At 47.4% G+C, this 19,355-nt stretch overlaps 1 protein-coding gene across 1 annotated transcript in view; it reads left to right on the top strand.

Annotated features, from left to right (window-relative positions):
• The first annotated feature begins 9,789 nt into the window (after positions 1–9,789).
• The window catches only part of Slc24a3 (solute carrier family 24 member 3), a 475,313-nt gene continuing 465,747 nt past the window's right edge, over positions 9,790–19,355 (top strand). Inside the window, exon 1 of the mRNA XM_021644597.2 lies at positions 9,790–10,275. Within this exon, the coding sequence (XP_021500272.2) occupies positions 9,840–10,275 (436 nt within the window). The 5' untranslated portion in view covers positions 9,790–9,839. The remainder of the gene's footprint in view (positions 10,276–19,355) is intronic.

The following is a 19,355-nucleotide window of genomic DNA, read 5'->3' as shown; positions in this document are numbered from 1 at the left end:
ACACTCTGTGCATCAATGGGTATCTTCAGATGGTTTTTCACAAGTCCATTCAGAGTGGATTCTGTTTCCTTAAGTTCCCTCTGTTGCTACAAATGGAGATATTTTAGGACACACTTTACTTTTAGTACAAACTCATAGGACCTTGAACAAGAGCTGACACCTGGTCCACCCGAGGCTGTGCAGTGCAGTGGCCATCCAGGCCTCTCACAGTTCTGGCCATAAGGGCTGCCTCTTAGTGGACACTTGGAGAATGAGCACATAGACCCCACAATTACAGCACCTCAGCTGTTTCTCTTAACTATACAGAGAGCATAATTCATGTTTTTAGAACAAAACAAAACAGTTGAGCACCTCTCTGAAACCACACACTATCAGCATCATGATACGCAACGGATCTGACCGAGGATGTCTTCATGGAGCCCCTCAAGTCGCCACGGGCTTACCGCACACCACTGGACTCCATCAATGTTTATAGGATGCGGTGATTTAGGGTTACCGATGCAAGTCTATTTGATTATAAGATTGGCTCTGCTTGATTTTATGTGTTTTGCTAAGAGGAGGGTTGGCGTGTAGATTGCTGTGTGGCTTTCCCCTCTGAATGGCACCTAAGGTCACTCACAGACACAATTCAAAGTCCTCTAATCCTCGAGGTCTTGGCTGGTGGATTTATATTTATGGACTAGAAATCTCCACTGGAGATAAGAAAGTTCCAAAATTGAACGATGCACTTAAATGTGTAATTTCCTGCAGATAGGGCATCAGCTTTCTCTCTCTACTGCTCATGGCTTATTGCTTGAACAAAGCATCCTTCCTTCCTTCCTTCCTTCCTTCCTTCCTTCCTTCCTTCCTTCCTTCCTCAAGTCCACAGCTTATTCACACACACACACACATACACACACACACTTAGTCATTCACCAGTTCAAGATCATGGCAAGTAATTTCACCAAACAGATGAATCATATATTAGTCATCCTGTAGAAAAAAAAAATCCACCAATGCTACTAAAAGTATTTGGTGGGATTTTGATGAGAACAAGATATATGTAGTTCAAGATATCTACTCTCAAGTGTTTACTCGCAGTGATCAAGATTGACACCACTAATAATCAACATACTAGTGGCATTAAAACCCCTTCCAGAGGACGCACCAGGAAGGACATGTCATCTTTTCACTGCTCAACATGCATAAAATCAGACAAATCCTGGGAAAATAGCAGAAAACTTCAAACCCTACAAAGTCGGCTCTCAGTGTGCAACATGTTTCAAAGTCACAAACACTAAAGAGTCTTCACAAAGTGCAGGAAACCAAGGAGAACCAGAACTACGTAAGATGTGGGGTCCTTGGCGGGATGCTGAGTCAGAACAATGAATGGGAGAAGAAAACCGAGAAGATTAAATAAGGCACACAGTTTTGTGAGCAGTGTCGTATCCACACCTGTTTAATTGCTTTCATTGTGATGCTAGAGACACCTAAGGCAGTGTCGTGACATAAACACTGATGCAGGGCTGTCAGCAAACCTCCCTAGACTCCTGCCACTTTCTTCTGTAAGTCTAAAATCAGCTCAAAGAAAATGAAGGAAAAGAAAAGAGAAAGGAATGAGAAGAAAAAAGAAAACAAAACAGTAAGTGGCTGCACCCATTTTATCATCTCAATGGACTTTTAGTCCTTTAGTATTTTTTGTCATTATAACTCAAAAGTTAATTTAACAAGACTGTGACTGATGTGGACTAAGGGTCGGAGCTCAATGAGAACCGAGAAAGGATAATGCTGAGGCGGGATTGTACCCTCAAAGTCTCAGGATGCTTTTTCAGAGTCTAGGCTACACCCTGCTTTGTGTTTGAAACACAGCATACGCTGATGTTGCTGCCGAGCTAACATGGTTTACAATGGATGTGGGATTTCACTTAGATGCTTTTCTTCAGCGTTGTGTGGAATAGGAGCCTTGCTATTTACCCTCCAGTCGATGCTGTAGCTGGAATTCTTCCTTGGGGACTTCCAAATCTATTGCCTATAGATTGCTTTAACAGCTTAAACACTGGGAATCTGATTTTACTGATTTTCCATGTTTGAGAGGTGTCTGGATGCAAATGAGATATAGGAAGTTGGAATAATAGACTGGGCCATGTAATCTCGGATGGGCCATGGACATGGCAGTTATTGGTATGGTTTGGCTATCGTCTGAGTCTGGGCCCCCAAAAGCTTTATGTGCTTGCTAGGAGCTTGGTCTGTGTGACCATACTGAGACAGATACAGGACGTGCGGGCTGTGGACACAGCGACCTTGTAACGGGCTGTGCTGGCTCTAGTGGGATTAGGTTAGCACCATCAGAGTAAATGTTTATAAAAGGAAGTCAGCCTGCACAGCCGACCTTCTCCTCACCTGTTGGGTTCTCTTTCTGCCTCTCCACCATCTTGCCACACAGTCCTACACTTGCAAACCAAACAAACTTCTTTACTTTGTAACTTTCCGGGCCTCTGGCATTTATATTGTAGCAACGCAGAGTGAACTAAAACACTTCCAAAGCACCATTCATCTAACCTATGGGTGCTTATAAACCAGATCCACGCTTCTCAGTCTTTAATGTGTGAAAGAATCTATTGTGATTTTGCTAAAAATAAAGATGGCGAGCCCGAGTCATTTCGAACGATCTCCCAGGTGACGCCTGTAACTGTTGGTCCTCTACAGTCCTGGGACGTGCCTTGAAAGAGATTTTACTTTAAGTGAGGAAAATATTAAGTACCCCAGTACAGTTTGTTCATAAACATGTGAGGAAACGTGGCCAATGAAGCGGACTCCGGGCCTGTGACATCGAGTCCTTTTGACTTCGCCTCAAAGGCAACAGGAAAACCTAGAAGCCTGGGTTCCACTCCAGTTTAGGCTAAACCGCTTTAGGGCAGATGTGGGTTTAGGAACCCAGATCCCAGAGGAGGAGCCGTGGTTGCCACTGCCAGCAGGGGGCGCTCCACCACAGCATTTCTAGGCCTGCAGCATCTGATTTGAGTCAATTGAGAGGTTGGGAACCTGTGATTGAAATGGGGAGAGGGAGAGGGAGAGAGAGATAACATGCCTGGATAACATGGCACCATCCCACTGTCTTGAGGTGAAGATTTTGAGTAGGCTGCATATTTACAACACTCGGATACCGGACAGCTGTGCTGGACTTGAGTTAAAGTAAATTCCGAAGTCAGATTTAAGGCTCGGTTAAGAGCACTTTCCAGTGATTATCCTCCTTTAAATAACCCAGGGCTGTGCCTGAGGTGATTGACTTTGGCATTCTCTTTGCTTTGAAAGTTTTGTGTTTCCAAAAGGCTTCAGTGCAGCACAGTGTTTTACTGAGGACGAGTTGTGGAGGTCTAATTATCAGTGGGGAAACTGAGACGTGGGGTAGAATCGGGCTGCACCTTAGATCTGCGACGGGATTCCAATCAGAAGTTCAGCTTCCTGATCCAGACAGCCTGGCTGGCCGCCCGGGTGGGCTGTCCTGCTGCTCGGCACCTTGGATGGAGCTGCGGGCCACAGAGCAACTCCGCATAGGCTGAGAGAGCTGGTGGCACAGACTCTTGGCTCAGAGGCCCCCACCTAGCCTTCTGCTGTCCTGCCAAAGTGAAACCATGTTGGCTGTCTAATTTAAGCCAACTGTCGTAATTGCTTGCCTGTGAACCGATTCTTTTAATTTTTCTTTATTTTGTAAACTAAAAACATATTGATGGGAGAACAATTACCAAACAACAGGAGCATATAAAATAAAGTAAAAAGCACCTTTGTGCTCATCAATTTTTACCCAATTTCTCTCCACCTCCATTAAACGCTTAAAGTATTTATTATATTTAATATATTTAATATACATATATACATATGTGCACATATATACATTATGCCTTTGTTTTAAACTCTCAGAGGACAAAAATTAAGTATATACAATTTGATCGATGTTATGTCAGGAATGTTTTTATACACACATATATGCACACACATACACTCATACATATATACACTCACATATATAGGGAAAGAGGGGTGATTTTGTTTAACTTCGTTTTTTATGGTGAAAAAGTGTATATTTAGAATTAGCCAGCTGGGCTCAGTTTGGATGATCCCTGTTTTGCTGGCAACATCCAGAGCATCATAACCAGGAGCCAACCGAACCTTCACCTTCTTCTCTCCAGCAGGCCTTATCAGTGTATAACTCTGGCCACACTGATGTTATGGAGTTTCTTCACGGCCTGTTTGATCTGGTGCCTCTTAACCCTGACAACCACAATGAACACAGCGTGTTGTTGTCTTCTGTCTTCTTCAGGGCTAACTCAGTGGTGAGGGGGAACTGGATCATGCCAGAGTGGTTGAGCTTCTCCTGGGCATGCTCTTTCGAGGGTATTTGCCTCCGTAGCTGTAAGGTCTTGGGCGGCCGGAGGTTAGGTAACATATGTATCTTCTCTTTTTGTGGCTGTGGACGCCTTTCAGCACTGTCTTCTTGGCCTTCAAGGCCTTCGCTTTGGCTTCTGCTTTGGGAAAGGCAGAAGCTTCTCCTTCACTTTCCGTCCCCATCTTGGCAAAAAGCAATTTTGCTGAACTTTAAGAAACACAACTCACACTATGGCTCCTAATTTTCACTTAAATATATCATAACACATCAAGATGAGGTTTTGATTTTTAAAGATTTTTTTGGTTAAGAGCATGAGATTCTTAGCTTGGCACAGTGGCTCACAGCTGTGGCCGCAGCACTCAGGGGGCCAAGGAAGGAGTGTTGCACATTTGAGACTGGCCAAAACTATGTAAAAGAAAAAAGTGTCTGAAAACATAAACATAGATCCCAAGGGACTCCTAAATACATACAGGAGGACATAGCATGCTTTGGGCCCCTCCTTGGCCTACCCTGCACACTTAGCATCACGTCTGCTTCAGCTTACATAGAAAAAAAAATTGGTGTGTCTTCCTTCTAAATGATCTTCAAAGAGTGACCAAAGCACTCAAGTTGTGAGTGCTTGGTTTTTGCCTTCTGAAGATCGAATATTTTAATATCTTATTTCTGGGAGTCTGGATGGTTTCATGGAACTTATTTTTAATCACACTCATGTGAAACAAGAGCTGCAGACATCTCCATAGAGTGTGCTAGTGTGTGGTCCTTTGTTTCTCCGCACACTAAAAACAAATGCATTGAAAATATTGACAAGTAGGAGCTAGGCAATAGACCTTTCCTTTCTGGAATTTCCTCCAGGCACCACCCACAGCACCTGCCTAACTGTGTCTCTCTCACAACGCAGGACTCTGCCTGAAGAATCATAGAAAGCTAGAGAGTAATACAGCTGTCTGGGCCTGGACCCCACTGCTCAGGATGGGGCCAGTGAGGGCATCTCACATGTCCTCATGGACCTGTAACACCAACTAATGTTGGATGACAACGAGACTATGATTATGAGGGACCAAGTGTACATTTTCCTCTCCTCCTCACCACCCCCCCAACTTCTCTCTTAGAATAAAAGGAGTAGAAAAAATATAGGAGAAATAGTTGTGCTGATTTCACCCCTAAAAAGCAACCTCTAAAGTGTGCATACTTCTTGAGAATTTCTGTATAATCATCTTAAGAAGTACGGCACACCCCTCTCCCACAGCCATCTGTGGACGTGTACAACTGAGGTCACCCTGGTGCCAATGCTCATGTGGTACAACAGGTTTGAGGAGCAGCCAATGACTGCTTTCAATTTCAGTTGAAGTTCCTTACAAAGCTAGCCCGCCCAGGAGGTCATTTGTCTCTGGTCCAGAGGCGGTGGTTTGATGATTCTTGGCTCAAACTGAACTTGGAAGGGAACTGAAGCATCAGGTAAGAAAAACAAACCTCCGTACCTACACAACATGAGAAAGAGCAAACAATTGCATGCTGGTGTGGACAAATCTCATGGAAACAAAGCTGAGCGCCTGGGAGTTCAAGGACAGGCAACTGTGACCTAACATGACAGGAAGTGGAAGGAAGGTTGTTATATGGGAGGATTATTGCTTTCAAAGAGATGGTGGGGAAGAGCATTCCAGGCCATATTCTGGTATTTATTTAGCTAAGTGCACATGTACAGTATACCTGATGTCATGGAGCAAAGACCTGAGCTGTGCACATTCTTATATATAATAATATATATGTGTGTCATACTGCACGAAAGTCCTTTTAACAACAAAAAAAGCTGTGGATTGAACCAGGAGCCATGGGAAGAAAACTGTACCATCCATGTGGTGAGTCAAAATCCACTGAACAAATGCACAGGGTTGTGGAGAAATGAAAATAAAAATAACATTTAAAAATAATAAGGTAGGAGGCATCTTTTAAGTCTGGTGGTAAGCTGAGCAGCTACGACAGGGGGTTCCCTTGCTGTGGACATGGCACTCCCCACGTCCACACTCGGGGAGTGTGGACATGTCACAGAGGAGGGCTTGCATTTAGAAACGCTGCTGTACCAACTGTCCAGTATGGACAGTGAGCACAGCAAACTCTGTGTCTCCCACAGTAAAGGCGGCATCACCCAAACCTGTGTGACAGGCAATGTGGAGAACGCATGAGACCTACATCTGAAGGACAGCTGGTCTGTGCTACCCACACATCCTTAACCCCCAAGACGCGTAGAAGATCCTGCATCCAAGCTCTGTCCCAGGAAGGCTTTTCCCCCCCTTTTCTCCTTCTTCTACCTACACTGGTACTGTGCTGCCCTTCCTGGACATGTTCTGTGCAGACAGCTAGCGATCTTCCCATGCTCGGAAGAGTGTCCTGTGTTACTCTGTGTTTCTGAGTGGCAAGGCAAGGAGTCATGTCACCAAGCAGGTGGCCACTTTTATTTCCTCCTCCTCCCCCTCCTCTCTTTTTTAAATCCTGGCGTGTCTGTTTGACACAACTGGCACTGTCTGGTGTTATGGAGACACAGCCTTCCTTTGTTGTGGATACTGCCCTGTCAGGTCTGGGCACTGTGGGGGAGGGAAGATCAGAGAGCTGGAAAGAGATGTACCTTGTCTTACACAGCCACCTCACTGGCTGATGGAAGATTTCCAAGTCAGTGTTATCATAGGAGGGGCTGTTGTTATGACTGTTGATCATTATTGTTGCTGTTTTGTTAGAGATAGAGTTTCACTGTGTAGCTCAGGCTATCCTGGAACTGTTTATAGCCCAGACTTCAGCTTTGTCATTCTTCTGTCTCAGCCTCTCAGGCACTGGGACACTGCAGTGTGTCAGCATGCTCAGTTTCCCAGGAAGCCTTTTGATTGTTGTTAGTGTTGGTGGTGGTGCAACAGCAGGGCTGTAGAACAACCGCTCTACATGAAGTCTGCACACACCATGGAAGTAAACGCTAGGGGGAAGAGGTAAGCCCTGCCTCCAGCCAGCATGGAGATCCTCTGTAAGTACACCTGCTTCATCCTTGGAGGGGGAAAGAGCCCAGTGCCTCCAAGGGTCATGCTGCTTTTTCCAAGCAAGCTCATTCTGGGATAGAACTATAGGTGTGGCCTTTTCATCCTGAAGCGAAAGATGTGAGACCAAGTATGGAACAGACTAGGGAATAAAAGGCAGCAACCATGTTGGAATCTGTGGGATTCCTGCTAGTGAAAGACCACAAATACATTCATCATTCTGGGTCCTGCTTCTTCCAAACTTCTGTTTTTCTGAGGGACCTGCCAAACACTGAGTCAGATAACATCAATCAATCAGTCAATCAATCCAATAATCAATCAATAAATACTGACATCAAGGCATCAATAACTAGACATCAATATCTTGCTTCCCCTTTGGTTCTCATAGGGCACCAAGAGATTGCTCTACTCTACACTAGCCTGATGGTGGGTGATGGAAGCCACAAAGGACCTCGCTGAGCCCTGGTAAATTCCTGCAGGGATGCCCTCACCCTAGGAGTTAGGGAGCCTGTCTGAGCTGGGGTAGTGTCAGGAGACTAAAGGTCTCCACCTTCTGTTCACAGCAATGATTGGCAGCTCCCAGAATCTCCCTCTTCCTTTGTGCTTTGCCTCACTATCTCCTCTTACTGTGAACTTTCTCAAAGCAAACATCAATTAACAGAGCCCTTTCTCCGGGCCACAGGAGCCTCCCCTCTCTTTCAGAGTCATCAATTCCTAGTCTCCCCCACTACCCCCCCCCCCCCAAGTCCCTACTCAGCCCCGGGTCACACATTCTCTCTGTTTATGATATTTTCTGCCCCAAGATGAGTTAGTGTTCATTCCCGGACTCTGAACATTCCGATCCCCTTCTCCCACCCACCCCTCTGCCTTTCGCTAGAGACACCAACCCGGATGAGGGACCTTTTCCCTCAAGAGTCTCAGAATGCTTGATGGAGGTGGCAGAACTGGAGAATTCGCCGTGACACTCCAACCTGGATGGACTTGAGTAGTTTGAATTCCTCCTTTGGTACCTGGCACCCTCAGCAAGGGCTCACCTGGGCGCTGCAGGGAAGGTGTGCTGCCAGTGGGGCAGCCAACATGAGAACGGGGGGGGGGGATGAGCTGCAGGCATGGGAAGCAAAATCTGCTACTGGCCTGTGTGTGAAGCAGCCCCTTTGTGAAGAAAAACACCCATGACTGCTTTCCACGTCAGATGCTGTGAGGGGCCATCCGACAGTATATAGGTAGAAGGTCACCCATGGCTGATGCTGCGGGTTCTTTGTGACCCAGGCAGGGAGAAACATGTACAGAGGTTCCCCATTCTCCTCACCTCCCGCAGCTAGATTGCTCAGGCCCAAGAGTGTCCGCACAGCCAACCCAGCATAACTGATTTCTAGGGCCATCCCTATTGAAGCAAGACTTAGGTTTTCAGCACCGCTGGCATTCCTCCCTTCCCCTGGGGTGGGTGTCTTCCAGCCTGCAGGCGCCTGGGATGATGCGAGAGTGAGCCTTGCCAGGGATCACTAGCTAGCCTGTTCAAGGGTCACCTGCTGCAAATGGGGGTGGGGAAATCTGCCTCCACATCTTCAATGGCCAGGGGGAGAGGAACCCAGGTTCTGGGGACTCGGGCCTAGGGCTCTTATCTTGGGGTGAGATCGACTGATGGTCCTTATAGGAGGCCGGGAGCCTCCTTCGCAGGGATCTGGTCAGGGCCCCCTTAGCTTCAGCCACACACTGGACATGCTTAGGTTCCACAGAGAGCGAAATGTGAACCTGAGCCAGAGGGGGGAGCCAAGACACCCCTAACAAGCCAAAAGCCCCCGGGAGGCCCGTTTCAGGACTTGCCTGGCTCACGAGGATCCCCACCAGGGGGCAGAGGGGAACCCCGGAGGCCAGGGGGATTAGGCAGGACAAGAGGCTATGAACTGGCCACCTAGCACACTTCAGTGCTCAAACTGAAGGCAGCGGATGGGAAGAGGGCCAAGGAAACCCTCATTTTCTCTGAAAGTTTCAGGCCCATCCTCTTCGGTGGAGATCCGTCTATCCACATACCCTGGCGAGCCTCCCTCACAGTCTCTTTCTCTGGGCACCAAAGGGTTGAAGGGCTGCACACCGGCTCCTTCCACAGCCCAGACTGCCCGCTGTGCCCCCTCCCCGCGGCCCTGGCCCCCGCCGGTGCGCAGCCCCCTGCCGCCGACCCGCTGTGGGCTACGGGAGGGTGCGCTCGCTCGTGCGGCTGGCGCGCGCCGGCCGCCGCTGGGCCCCGAGCTCCCCACGCGTGGACCGTGAAGTGGGGAGGGGGTGCGGCCCGCGACGCCCTCCCGCAGCCCGAGACCAGGGCCTGCTCCGGGTGGCCAGCGGCCGGCCCTCCTCTCGCCGGTCCTTCCCCGCTCCTCCTCCCCAGCCCCCGCCGCCCCCGCCTCCCGGCCGCCCCCGCCGCCGCCGCCCCAGGCCGAGCGCGGGCGCGGAGCGTGGGAGCCATGGCGCGCGAGCAGGAGAGGGACCCCGAGCGCAGGGAGGCGGCGGCGCAGGCGAGCGGCGAGGAGGAGGAGGAGGCGGCGGCGGGGGAGGAGGGACTGAGCGATAGCGACGAGGGCGACGGCGTGGAGACGGGCAGCGGCCGGGAGGAGGGAGAGCAGGAGGCGGCGGCCGGGTGGGAAGGCAGCGAGGACGCGCGGCTGCTGCGCGCAGGGCTGCCTCCCGCCGCCGTCCCCGCCGCGGCCGCCCGCGACCCGAGCGGCCGCCTCCCGCCGGGGACGCCGCCCGGCCGCCCGAGGATGCCGCCGCCGGGCGAGCCGGACCGCGCGCGCCGCCGCAGCCGCCGTCGCCGGAGGGACCTTCTGCTGAGCCAGCTCTGCTTCCTGGCCTCGGTGGCGCTGCTGCTCTGGTCGCTGTCGAGCCTGCGAGAGCAGAAGGGTGAGTGCTCGCCGCCCGCCCCGAGTGGGCGCTGCGGTTCCAGCCGCTCGGCTCCGGGGCTCGGCGCGGGGCGGCCGCTCCGCGGAACCGGCGCGGGGACAGCCGGGCTCCGGCCGGGCTGCGCAGGAAGGGGTCTGGGCTCTAGCACTGCGGCGGTGGGGGAGTGGCCGGTCCCCTTGGGCTCTCCTGCCTCCTGCCCCTTTCCCACAGCTGAGGGCTGGGGTGGCGGTGGCGGCGGGGAGTCTCCCCTTAAGCGAGAACCCCTTCACCACCAATGCCAGCAACAAAGTTGTTCCGGCGGCGGTCGGCACCTGTGCAGGTAACAGCCACCTGTACTCTGGGCTTACCGAGGCTGGCCGGGCTGGCTGGCCGGCTCATGCCCGGCTCTCCACGTGCTCTCCACACAGAACAGGTGGGGTGGGCAGCAGAGAAAGCTCCTTGCCACCGCTGCCATCCAGGAACAGGTGCCGGGAAGTTCGGATGGGAGGAAGTGGTAGCCAGCAGCCACGGTTTAGGAACCGGCATGTTCCCTTAACAGCAGGAACACATGGATTCATTTCTCAAGGCCAGGTTGCTTCCTTCCGCGGGCTTGATGCTGGGGATGGACCGGTCTATGCTTGTGCACTTCTCCTTGGTGCTTTGGCTGGTGGTACACACGCACGCACACACACACACACACACACACACACACACACACACACACACGAGACTTTGGTCTTTACCCCTGGCTTTTCTGGAGCTAAAATAGACATTGAGGAGAAATGTGCTTAGAACAGTTGTCCATTGGAAACAATTTGGACTCTGGGGTGCAGCTGTGTAAAAAAACAAAACAAAGCAAAACAACACCATGGAAAGGGAAGACTTGGGGGAAAAAAAACCTTTGTAAAATGATTTTGTGTCCTGGCTTTTCAAGTATCAGGGTTTGTGGGGGAAGCAGACAAATAAATGGTTGTGAGCTGAAACAGTTACAGATACGTGCTGCACTCTTAAGAGAGACACAGATCTGATGCACAGTGCTTTGAAGCACACAATAAAGGCATTTTGATAGCCACGGTGACAGTTTAAAAGGTGCGATCAATCAAGAAAGGGATTTGCCTCACATTGGCTGGTGTGGCGTCTCATGGGGAAACTAGGGGGTCATTCTGAACTTAACAGATCTCTCTTCAGACTTCATCATATATGGTAATAGGAGAGGCTGTCCTGGTCGCCAGTGAAGCCCTTAGACTCAAGGATGCTCTCCATTGTGTCTGGATCTCAGACCTTCTGGCCCTAGGTGCTGACGTGAGGGAGGGGGCTGTGCTGTTTGAATGAAGCGAGACTTTTCAAGGGCAGAGTCAGACCTGGTAAGCAGCATCCACTGACTGTCACTAAGCGGGTTCTTTTTTTTTTTTTTTTTTTTTTTTTTTTTGAGTGAAAGCCAGCAGACAGTTTATGCCTCCGTTGGCCAGAGCTATGCCAAGCCAATTACTTGGTGGCCGCTTCCCTACAGGTTGGGGCCCTATGAGTGACAGACTTCCCAGCACTTTCCAGAATAGGAGGGACATTTTTCCCCCCCGATGGTGACTGTGACCAGTCAGCTACAGGGGGCTTCAGTTCCTACCACCACCAGACACTGGGCTGATAAGACATCACAAACCATAAACTTGGAACCTGATGACTAGACTTTCGTTTTGTAGTAGTTTCCCTGACAATGACATTTCTGTTCAGGGGCTGCTGACTTGGATACCACTCTACAGCACATCCCATCTCTTTCCTTCTCTTATTTTTTTTTTTTTCATATTCTCTTTTCTACTCTCAATTCTCTTTTAACCCTCTGTAAATGCCAATGTTAGGAACCCCAGTTCCTAGCCCTTGAAAGACTTAATTGGGAAAACCAACAGTGCCAATGACCCTGCTCCCCAGCCTCTGCTCACTCCCTCTTTCTCCCAACTTCATGACTTGCTAATCCTTAGTCTGTCTTTAACCATCTTTTCCTGGCATTAGGTGCTGCTGGTCTTAACAGACAAGGCACAGCCGCGTTGTAGCAGCAAGGCACCCTTTTCTTTTAGGATGCTTTTGAACAGACTGAGCACTTCCTGGAGCTCTCCCAAGGATGGTTTTGCTTGGGAGATCGCCATTTAGCATTATAAACATCTGACCTTACCCTGAAAACTTTGGGGCCATTCTACAAAATATCCTTTCAGCACAGGCAAAAGTTTCAGAATCTAGCCTCATTTTAAAGACGCTGGGATTCACAAACAGTGGTTGAGTTAGTCACGCAGGAGTTGAGGAGTGGAGGCACAAACCAACTTGAGGTGATCTGGCTCTTTGCTTCCAGCTGTGTTCCTTGCTTTGGGGTGCAGCGATATGATGTTTATATGGTCATGGTGGGAGGTACCTTCCTAATGACCAAAGGTAACATCTTACCTTTAAAAGCATGTGGTAATTATTAAAGATAACAAAATAAACCCTCAGTAGCTTGTTTCCCGTGGTTCCCCCACCTCTTCTTTCACTTTCTTATGAAAAGGGCAGTTGGTTCTTTTTATAAGAAAGTCAGAATAGAGGTGTGTGGCAGTTATGTTACATAATGTCTATCATTTCTAATCATAGAATTTGGGATCTCTTTCTTGATTGCTAAGCAAATCTACATTTGGTTATAGACTGAAATTTTGTTTCTGTTTTGCAACTCTCAGTATTTGGGTTAGAAGAAGTGCAGAAAAGAATCTATACTATTTTTTCCCCTTCTGTGTAGCTAGGACAAGAGGATTGTTTAATTTAGGTCAGGAAGAGTTAGTGCTGGAATGCTGAGAATTCTTAATTCTAACTACAGCAAGAGCAATGATAATAACAACTACAGTTTGGGCATCCCAAGTGCCAGGCACTGTGCCAAGCAGACTTCATGTGCATTTGCCTTGTCTACAAACACTGTCTTCAGTCCTGGAAGCCTTCAGCAGGGGAGACCCAAAACCCAGGTGACCTATTTAGTTGTTGCTGATGAAGATTTCCCTTTTTGATCTCTATGTTCAAAGCCAATTTAAATGAGGTGTTAGATTTGCTAATGAGGGTTTTCATTTATTCTTACAATGAGAATGGATTACCTTTGTATATATTGAGTGGCTTGGAAGTGTTTCGCTTTCCTTGTTATAAACTGTATGGCCATTTTTCTCCAGAAATAAGGGTTCTAACTCAGAAGCAATTATAGACATCATTTCTAGAAAGTTCTCAAGGGTGTAACTAAGAAAAACATATATTTGCACACACAGATACACACACATTTATGCATGTGTATGTGTATATATGGACGTATATGGATAAATATTTTATATTTCAATTATTATTACTATATGACAAATTAGCCTCGAACTTGATTTAAAATACCTGTTTAACTTTTTTGCTCCGGGATACTTTGGCTCAGGAATTTGGCTGGGCATGTTCACTGGCTTTTCTCTACTCCAGCCATGGCTGGGAAGATTATAAGACTGGGAGACTTGACAGATGGATCTAGAATTATCCAAGACAACATCATTCCCATGTCTGAGGGCTGATGAGGATGTTGACTCAGACCAATGCATGACCTTTCTGTGGGGCTCAGTTTGAACTTCCTCAGAGCATACGTGGCAGCCAGGTACCAAGAAACAGCACCCATGGGAGCAAGGTGGACGTGCTTTAATTTCAGGCTCTAGCTTCAGAAGCTACAGAGTGCTGCTGCCACGGTGGTCTTCTGCTGGTCAAGGCATGAACAATGGCACCAGGTTGAAAAAATGAGGACATGGAGTCTTTGCTTTCTCAGGACAATGGGAGATATAGTGATTGATGTATTTGGAAAAGTCTGGAGATCTGAAGGGATTGTAATTTGGGAGTGAATGAAGGCATTTCCCAAAGTAGCCCATGGTAAATAAAGGAGGTATGTACATATATACATTTGCATGTAGACATTTGTATGTGCACCCATGTGAATAGACACTGTAAATACATGTATAATATCTTTGAAATGTCCTCTAATCATGAAAATATTGGTATGGAGATGGGGTAACTTTTGATGAAGGAACTACAGTGGGGATTTGAACTGCAAACCTGAGACTCCATCTTTGCTTCCATGGAATCCCACTCATCGGAGGGCTTGGGGTGCAGCCCGCAGATCTGCTAGCTTCATGTCCCCTTCCTCGGCCTTTTGCTTGGGATTCACAGGGGTGTGACTCTTCTGGTCCCACTGTACTGCTGTGTCCTCCACCTCGCTGCTCCTTCACTTTTGCAGTTACTTAATCCTTCACTGCCAGGCCAAGATCTTCTGGACCACATTAGAGTCCCCACTGTGTTCTCTGAAAACATCGCTTTCTGTTGATGATATTTATCAAAGTCGGCAGCTATCTGTTTGTTTGGTCAGTGTTTGAGTAACATTCCTCCTCACTGGATTCTGAGCTCCGGGAGGTCAGAGACCCTGTGATCTATGCTGACATCTGCCACCCCTATCACCCAGCCCATAACAGGAGCTCAAAATGTATTTGTTATAGATAAAGAAGCCCTTCTAGTTTCTGAACTTTTATACCTGTGATCAAAACAAGACAAAACACCCTATCATGTTTCAGGGCCCTACTTGCTGGCATGTGCTTATTTTCCTAATTTCTAGTCCTGTAAATTTGATGTTGTTGCCCATTTTTTTTTTTTTTTTGGAGAGTACTGGGCAGAAGAAAAGTGGCAGGCTGTGTTCAGTGCCAGTTGGATAGTATGGTAGGATTTGAACCTGGGGATGCCTGTGCCTAAGCTGCATATCGCAACATTTTCCAGCATTGGCAGAGGATGTGAACACGAGACAGGGAATCACCCTGCCTTTTTCAGTCAGCCGAGGAGTATGGAGTAACAGAAGGTTGGTTTCATAGAAGCAGTATTTTAGAAACACGTTGCTTTCAACCTTTTCTATTTTCTGCACAAACATATATAGAAGTGTTTCTTTCCTCCTGCCTTTTCTTAGCTGCTCATCAACCCAGATTTTTTTTTTTCTCAAAGATTTCCTCTCCTTGCAAGCCTTGAATCCTTGTGGGAAGATTTTTTTACCCTGGAGGGTTGGCAAAGCCAAAAGAATTGCAAAACCAGCTATTTGCTGAGCATTCCACGGCCTGGTGGAGGCTGGCTGATGGCGCAGAACTCTGGCCACTTGCGCTTCTGTACGGAGTGTTCCTGTGCACAAGAAAAACTCTGGGTATGTGCTTGGTAAAGGATGGAAGGATACTATATAGACTATCCTAATGGGGGAACTGAGGACTAGGGAGTTCAAAAAGTGTCCCTGGACTCACCTTGCAAGAGGGTTGTGATCTCTAGAGGGTCATTTCAGGTTTTCTGGCTGTAGAGTTTATTTGATAGCCAGTTTTATTCATTGCTTGCAATAGTTTCAAACAAGGTCCTATCATGTAGGACTTGAGGATACGAAGTATTGAGTTTGCAGGTGGAGGAAGGCTTGCTGCGAGCCAAGGAGTGATGGATGGGCTACAGTCTTCCAGCATTCCACTGTCTGTCCTCTGCCTGCTTCTGTTTGGGACTGGCCATGTTCCTCACTGTTGCCAGTCTTGGGCATCTCCCATCCTTTGATTGCTTCCCTGTCCCCATCTTTGTTAGCTGTCTTTTTGTGAAATTCTTAGGAGATTCCTTGTAAGGAGTCCTTTTCAGGATTCCAAGGGCGTGAGATCCAAGGATCTATGTCCCCTTTAGTCAGGCATTTTGCTCATTGTTGGAGTGACCGTGGTATCTGAGACAGATACTAGTATCTATCTTGCATCGCTACTTTTGAAGAATTGTTGGGGATGAGAAATACAGTGTGTCCTGGAATAGTATGTGGCTTCAGAGGTTTGGGAACCTTGAAAACAAAAAGAAACTAGAAGGTAAAGAGTAGGCAATTAGACAAACTCCTAGGAAACTGAGCAAAAAATTGCAGGAAACTGACAGAGATGCAACTGCAGGTGGCCAATAGCCACAAATAACATTTTTCCACCCTTAATTATCAAGTGGCAAATTGGAACTTAAAAATAATGAGATGCCCCCTTTTAAAAATAGTTCTATTGGCAGAAGTTAATGAATCCAAGTGCAGTTAACCATAACGTGGAGGCTGTATGGCTAAGGTGTTTTGTTTTGTTTTGTTTTGTTTGTTTTTTAAGCCACATACATGCTTATGGGGTTAGAACATCTGTAGGTATTTTTGAACTCTGGGTAAGATCTCAGTGGACTCGGACCCACATGTGGACCATGGAGCTGGTTGGCTGTGACCCTTCGAAGTCTGGAGTTCAGGATTAGAAGGGAGCTCTAGAGATGAGGAAAGGCTGGTGCTGGTTGCTTATGTAAACCACACACTCTAGCATCCTTTCTTTGCTTCTCAGTAGCTATGTATTCCTGAGAGGGTGTAAATAGAGTCAGATCAGCCGCTACCAGTTTGGAAGATTTCCCATTTGTGGTTTTTGCAGTATTGACAGTGTTCCTCTTCATGTTTTCGCTTTACATTTCTGCTTTGTTCTGGCTTAGAAAAAAAAAGGCATTTTTACTCTAGCAACCTGGTCTGTCACCAGAATGTGAACCTATGGAGGACATGAAGGAAGAATCAAGGGGGGTAGGAGAGGCCGTGGTGACCGGACTGGCCCGAGACTTTGACTGTAGGAAGTCAGCGATGCTCTTTTCCATGAAGTGTTCATTTTCGGATCCTTTCACATAGTGAGCTGGTGGGACATGAAGCCAACAGTGGAAATCAGGAATGTCAGCAGTTGCAACCACAAAGGAGGACCTCTGGGAAGTGTGCAGGAAGGTGAAAGTTAGCTCCGGTCTTCTCTGCAGTGTCAGCTAGAGAACTCTGAACTTCCCTTGAATTTGGATCTTACGAAGAGATCCTGATGGGATGCCCAGAGTGTGCTGTGGGCATTGAGGTTATTTGTTGGTGCCAGTGTGCAGCCCAGACTGAGCCTCACCTGTGTAGGTTGATATGCAACATCCTCTGTATTGTGGCCTGTCAAGCCTCCATGTTGCTGAGCTGTGAAATACACTGAACTCATCTTTTTTCTGTTCTGAACGTTAGTCAATATTCTTCTGCTTAATTTTCTAAGCCTTTGCCACAATTTCAGACCAGACTCTCTTCCCAAGGCCTCGTCTCATCTTCATATGCACACATTAAGTTCTGGATCAGGGTTTCTTTTGGAAGTGATCTTCATCCAGATTCTTCTGGCCTTTCCTTGTGTGGTCAGTTACTTGGCAATCCCACTGTCCAGCTGTCACCTTGCCACTCCCCGCAACTCTGCGCTGTGCATATCTCAGCTCTACCCTGGAAGCTGCCTTCCTAGAAGTCATGTGTGTGTCTCTCTTGGCTTCTGCAGTCGCTTTGGGCATCATATATTCCAGGTGCCTTTGTAGTAAGACACAGAAAGCACACATTTGACGATATCATTCTTCTACCAAGTTGCGGGTTGGATGGATTGGGTCATAATTTAGGTTACACACCTAGAACCCTAGAACTTGGGAGGCAGGAAGGTTATGAGTTTTGAGGCTCGCCTTAAATTTAAAATAAAAGAAAAAAAGTTTAGGATGGACCTCATTTTCCCTGGGAGGACGCTTGGATATCTTTCTTTCAATGACGCCTAAGAAGTCTGATGCTGTCCTAGCTATTAATTGTTTTAGACTTCGTTTCCTTTTCCTAAGACATGCATGTGATTTGCCCTGCGCACCTTGTCAGGGGCGTTACAAGGCTAATGTGGGTTTATGTCTGTCTAGTCTCTTAGGTCTTCAACCAGATTCTTCTAATCTGAAGGGCATGACACTCAGGCCCTTCCTCTCTTTGAGGTCCTCACCCTTGTTCACTTGAATTCCTGAAAGCACCTCCGAGTCTTTCTCCCCTCATTTTTTCATCCTTTTTACTGAGTTTTTATTTATGTTTTGAGATGTTTTGTTATCCAGCTCAGGCTGGCCTTGAACTTATGATCCTTCTGACTTAGCCTCTCAACTGCTGAATATACAGTCATATGTGATTGCTCTGGACCTTTGGTCTGATTTATATTAATATTGTTTATGTGTTTATTATTTATTTATATTAACACTTGTGGGTATTTTGACTAAATGTATATCTGTGCACCACATGTGTTGTGGTGCCTGTGGAGACCAGGAGAGAATGTTGGATCCCCTAGGCTAGAGTTACAGAAGGTTGTGAGCTGTCTTATGGGAGCTCAGGATCAAACCTAGGTCCTCTTAGTCTCTCCAGCCATTCTGCAAAATGTTCTTAATGAAGAATTTTCCACTCTCTTAAAAAAAAAAAAAAAAAGAAAAAGCTTTGTTTAGCCAGGTGTGGTGGTGCACGTCTTTAATCCCAACACTCAGGGGGCAGAAACAGGTGGATCTCTGTGAGTTCAAGGTTAGCCTGGTCTACAAAAGGAGTCCAGGACAGCCAGAACTACACATAGAAACCCTGTCTCAAATAACAAGACCAACACCTGTATTTAATGACTCATTAGTGTGTGTGTGTGTGTGTCTGTCTGTCTGTCTGTGTGTATGTGTGTGTGTGTGTATGTGTGTGTGTGTGTATGTGTGTATGTGTGTATGTGTGTGTGTATGTGTGTGTGTATGTGTGTGTGAGCATGTGTGTGTGGTGTGTGTGTGTGCATGTATGATGTGTGTCAGCGGCAGTATGCTTGCAGAGGTCAGAAGATAACTGTGTGGAATCAGTTCTCTGCTGCTGCCTTTAGTGGGCTCTGAGCATCACACTCAGGTCACCAGGCTTGCAGAGCAGCGGCTTTTACCCACTGCCCAGGTTTCCAATTCTTACGCTGGCTTTCATTTCTGCAGTCATAGCCTTGATTCCCAACAGCTGCTTTTCCTGTGAGAGCTACCTCAGTAGCTCCCACTTACTCCGTCCACACATCATCTCTTCTGCCTCCTAAGTAATAGTTTTGAGATTTCCTTTACTTTCTACTGACTCTTAGTATAAGTAGTTCTCATCCATCTATGTTGTTCCATTTTGTTTTGTTTTGTTTTGTTTTAATCAGCACCTTTAAATGCCAGGAAAACTTTCATGTCTGCATCCACCTTCTGTTTAGCTGGAGTTGTTGCATAGATGATTGCAAACCAGAGGAAGAAGGTCT

Source organism: Meriones unguiculatus, chromosome 4, assembly GCF_030254825.1.
Source record: "Meriones unguiculatus strain TT.TT164.6M chromosome 4, Bangor_MerUng_6.1, whole genome shotgun sequence".
Lineage (NCBI taxonomy): Eukaryota > Metazoa > Chordata > Mammalia > Rodentia > Muridae > Meriones > Meriones unguiculatus.
Note: the sequence above shows the minus strand (reverse complement) of the source record. Positions and strands in the feature narration are given on the sequence as shown.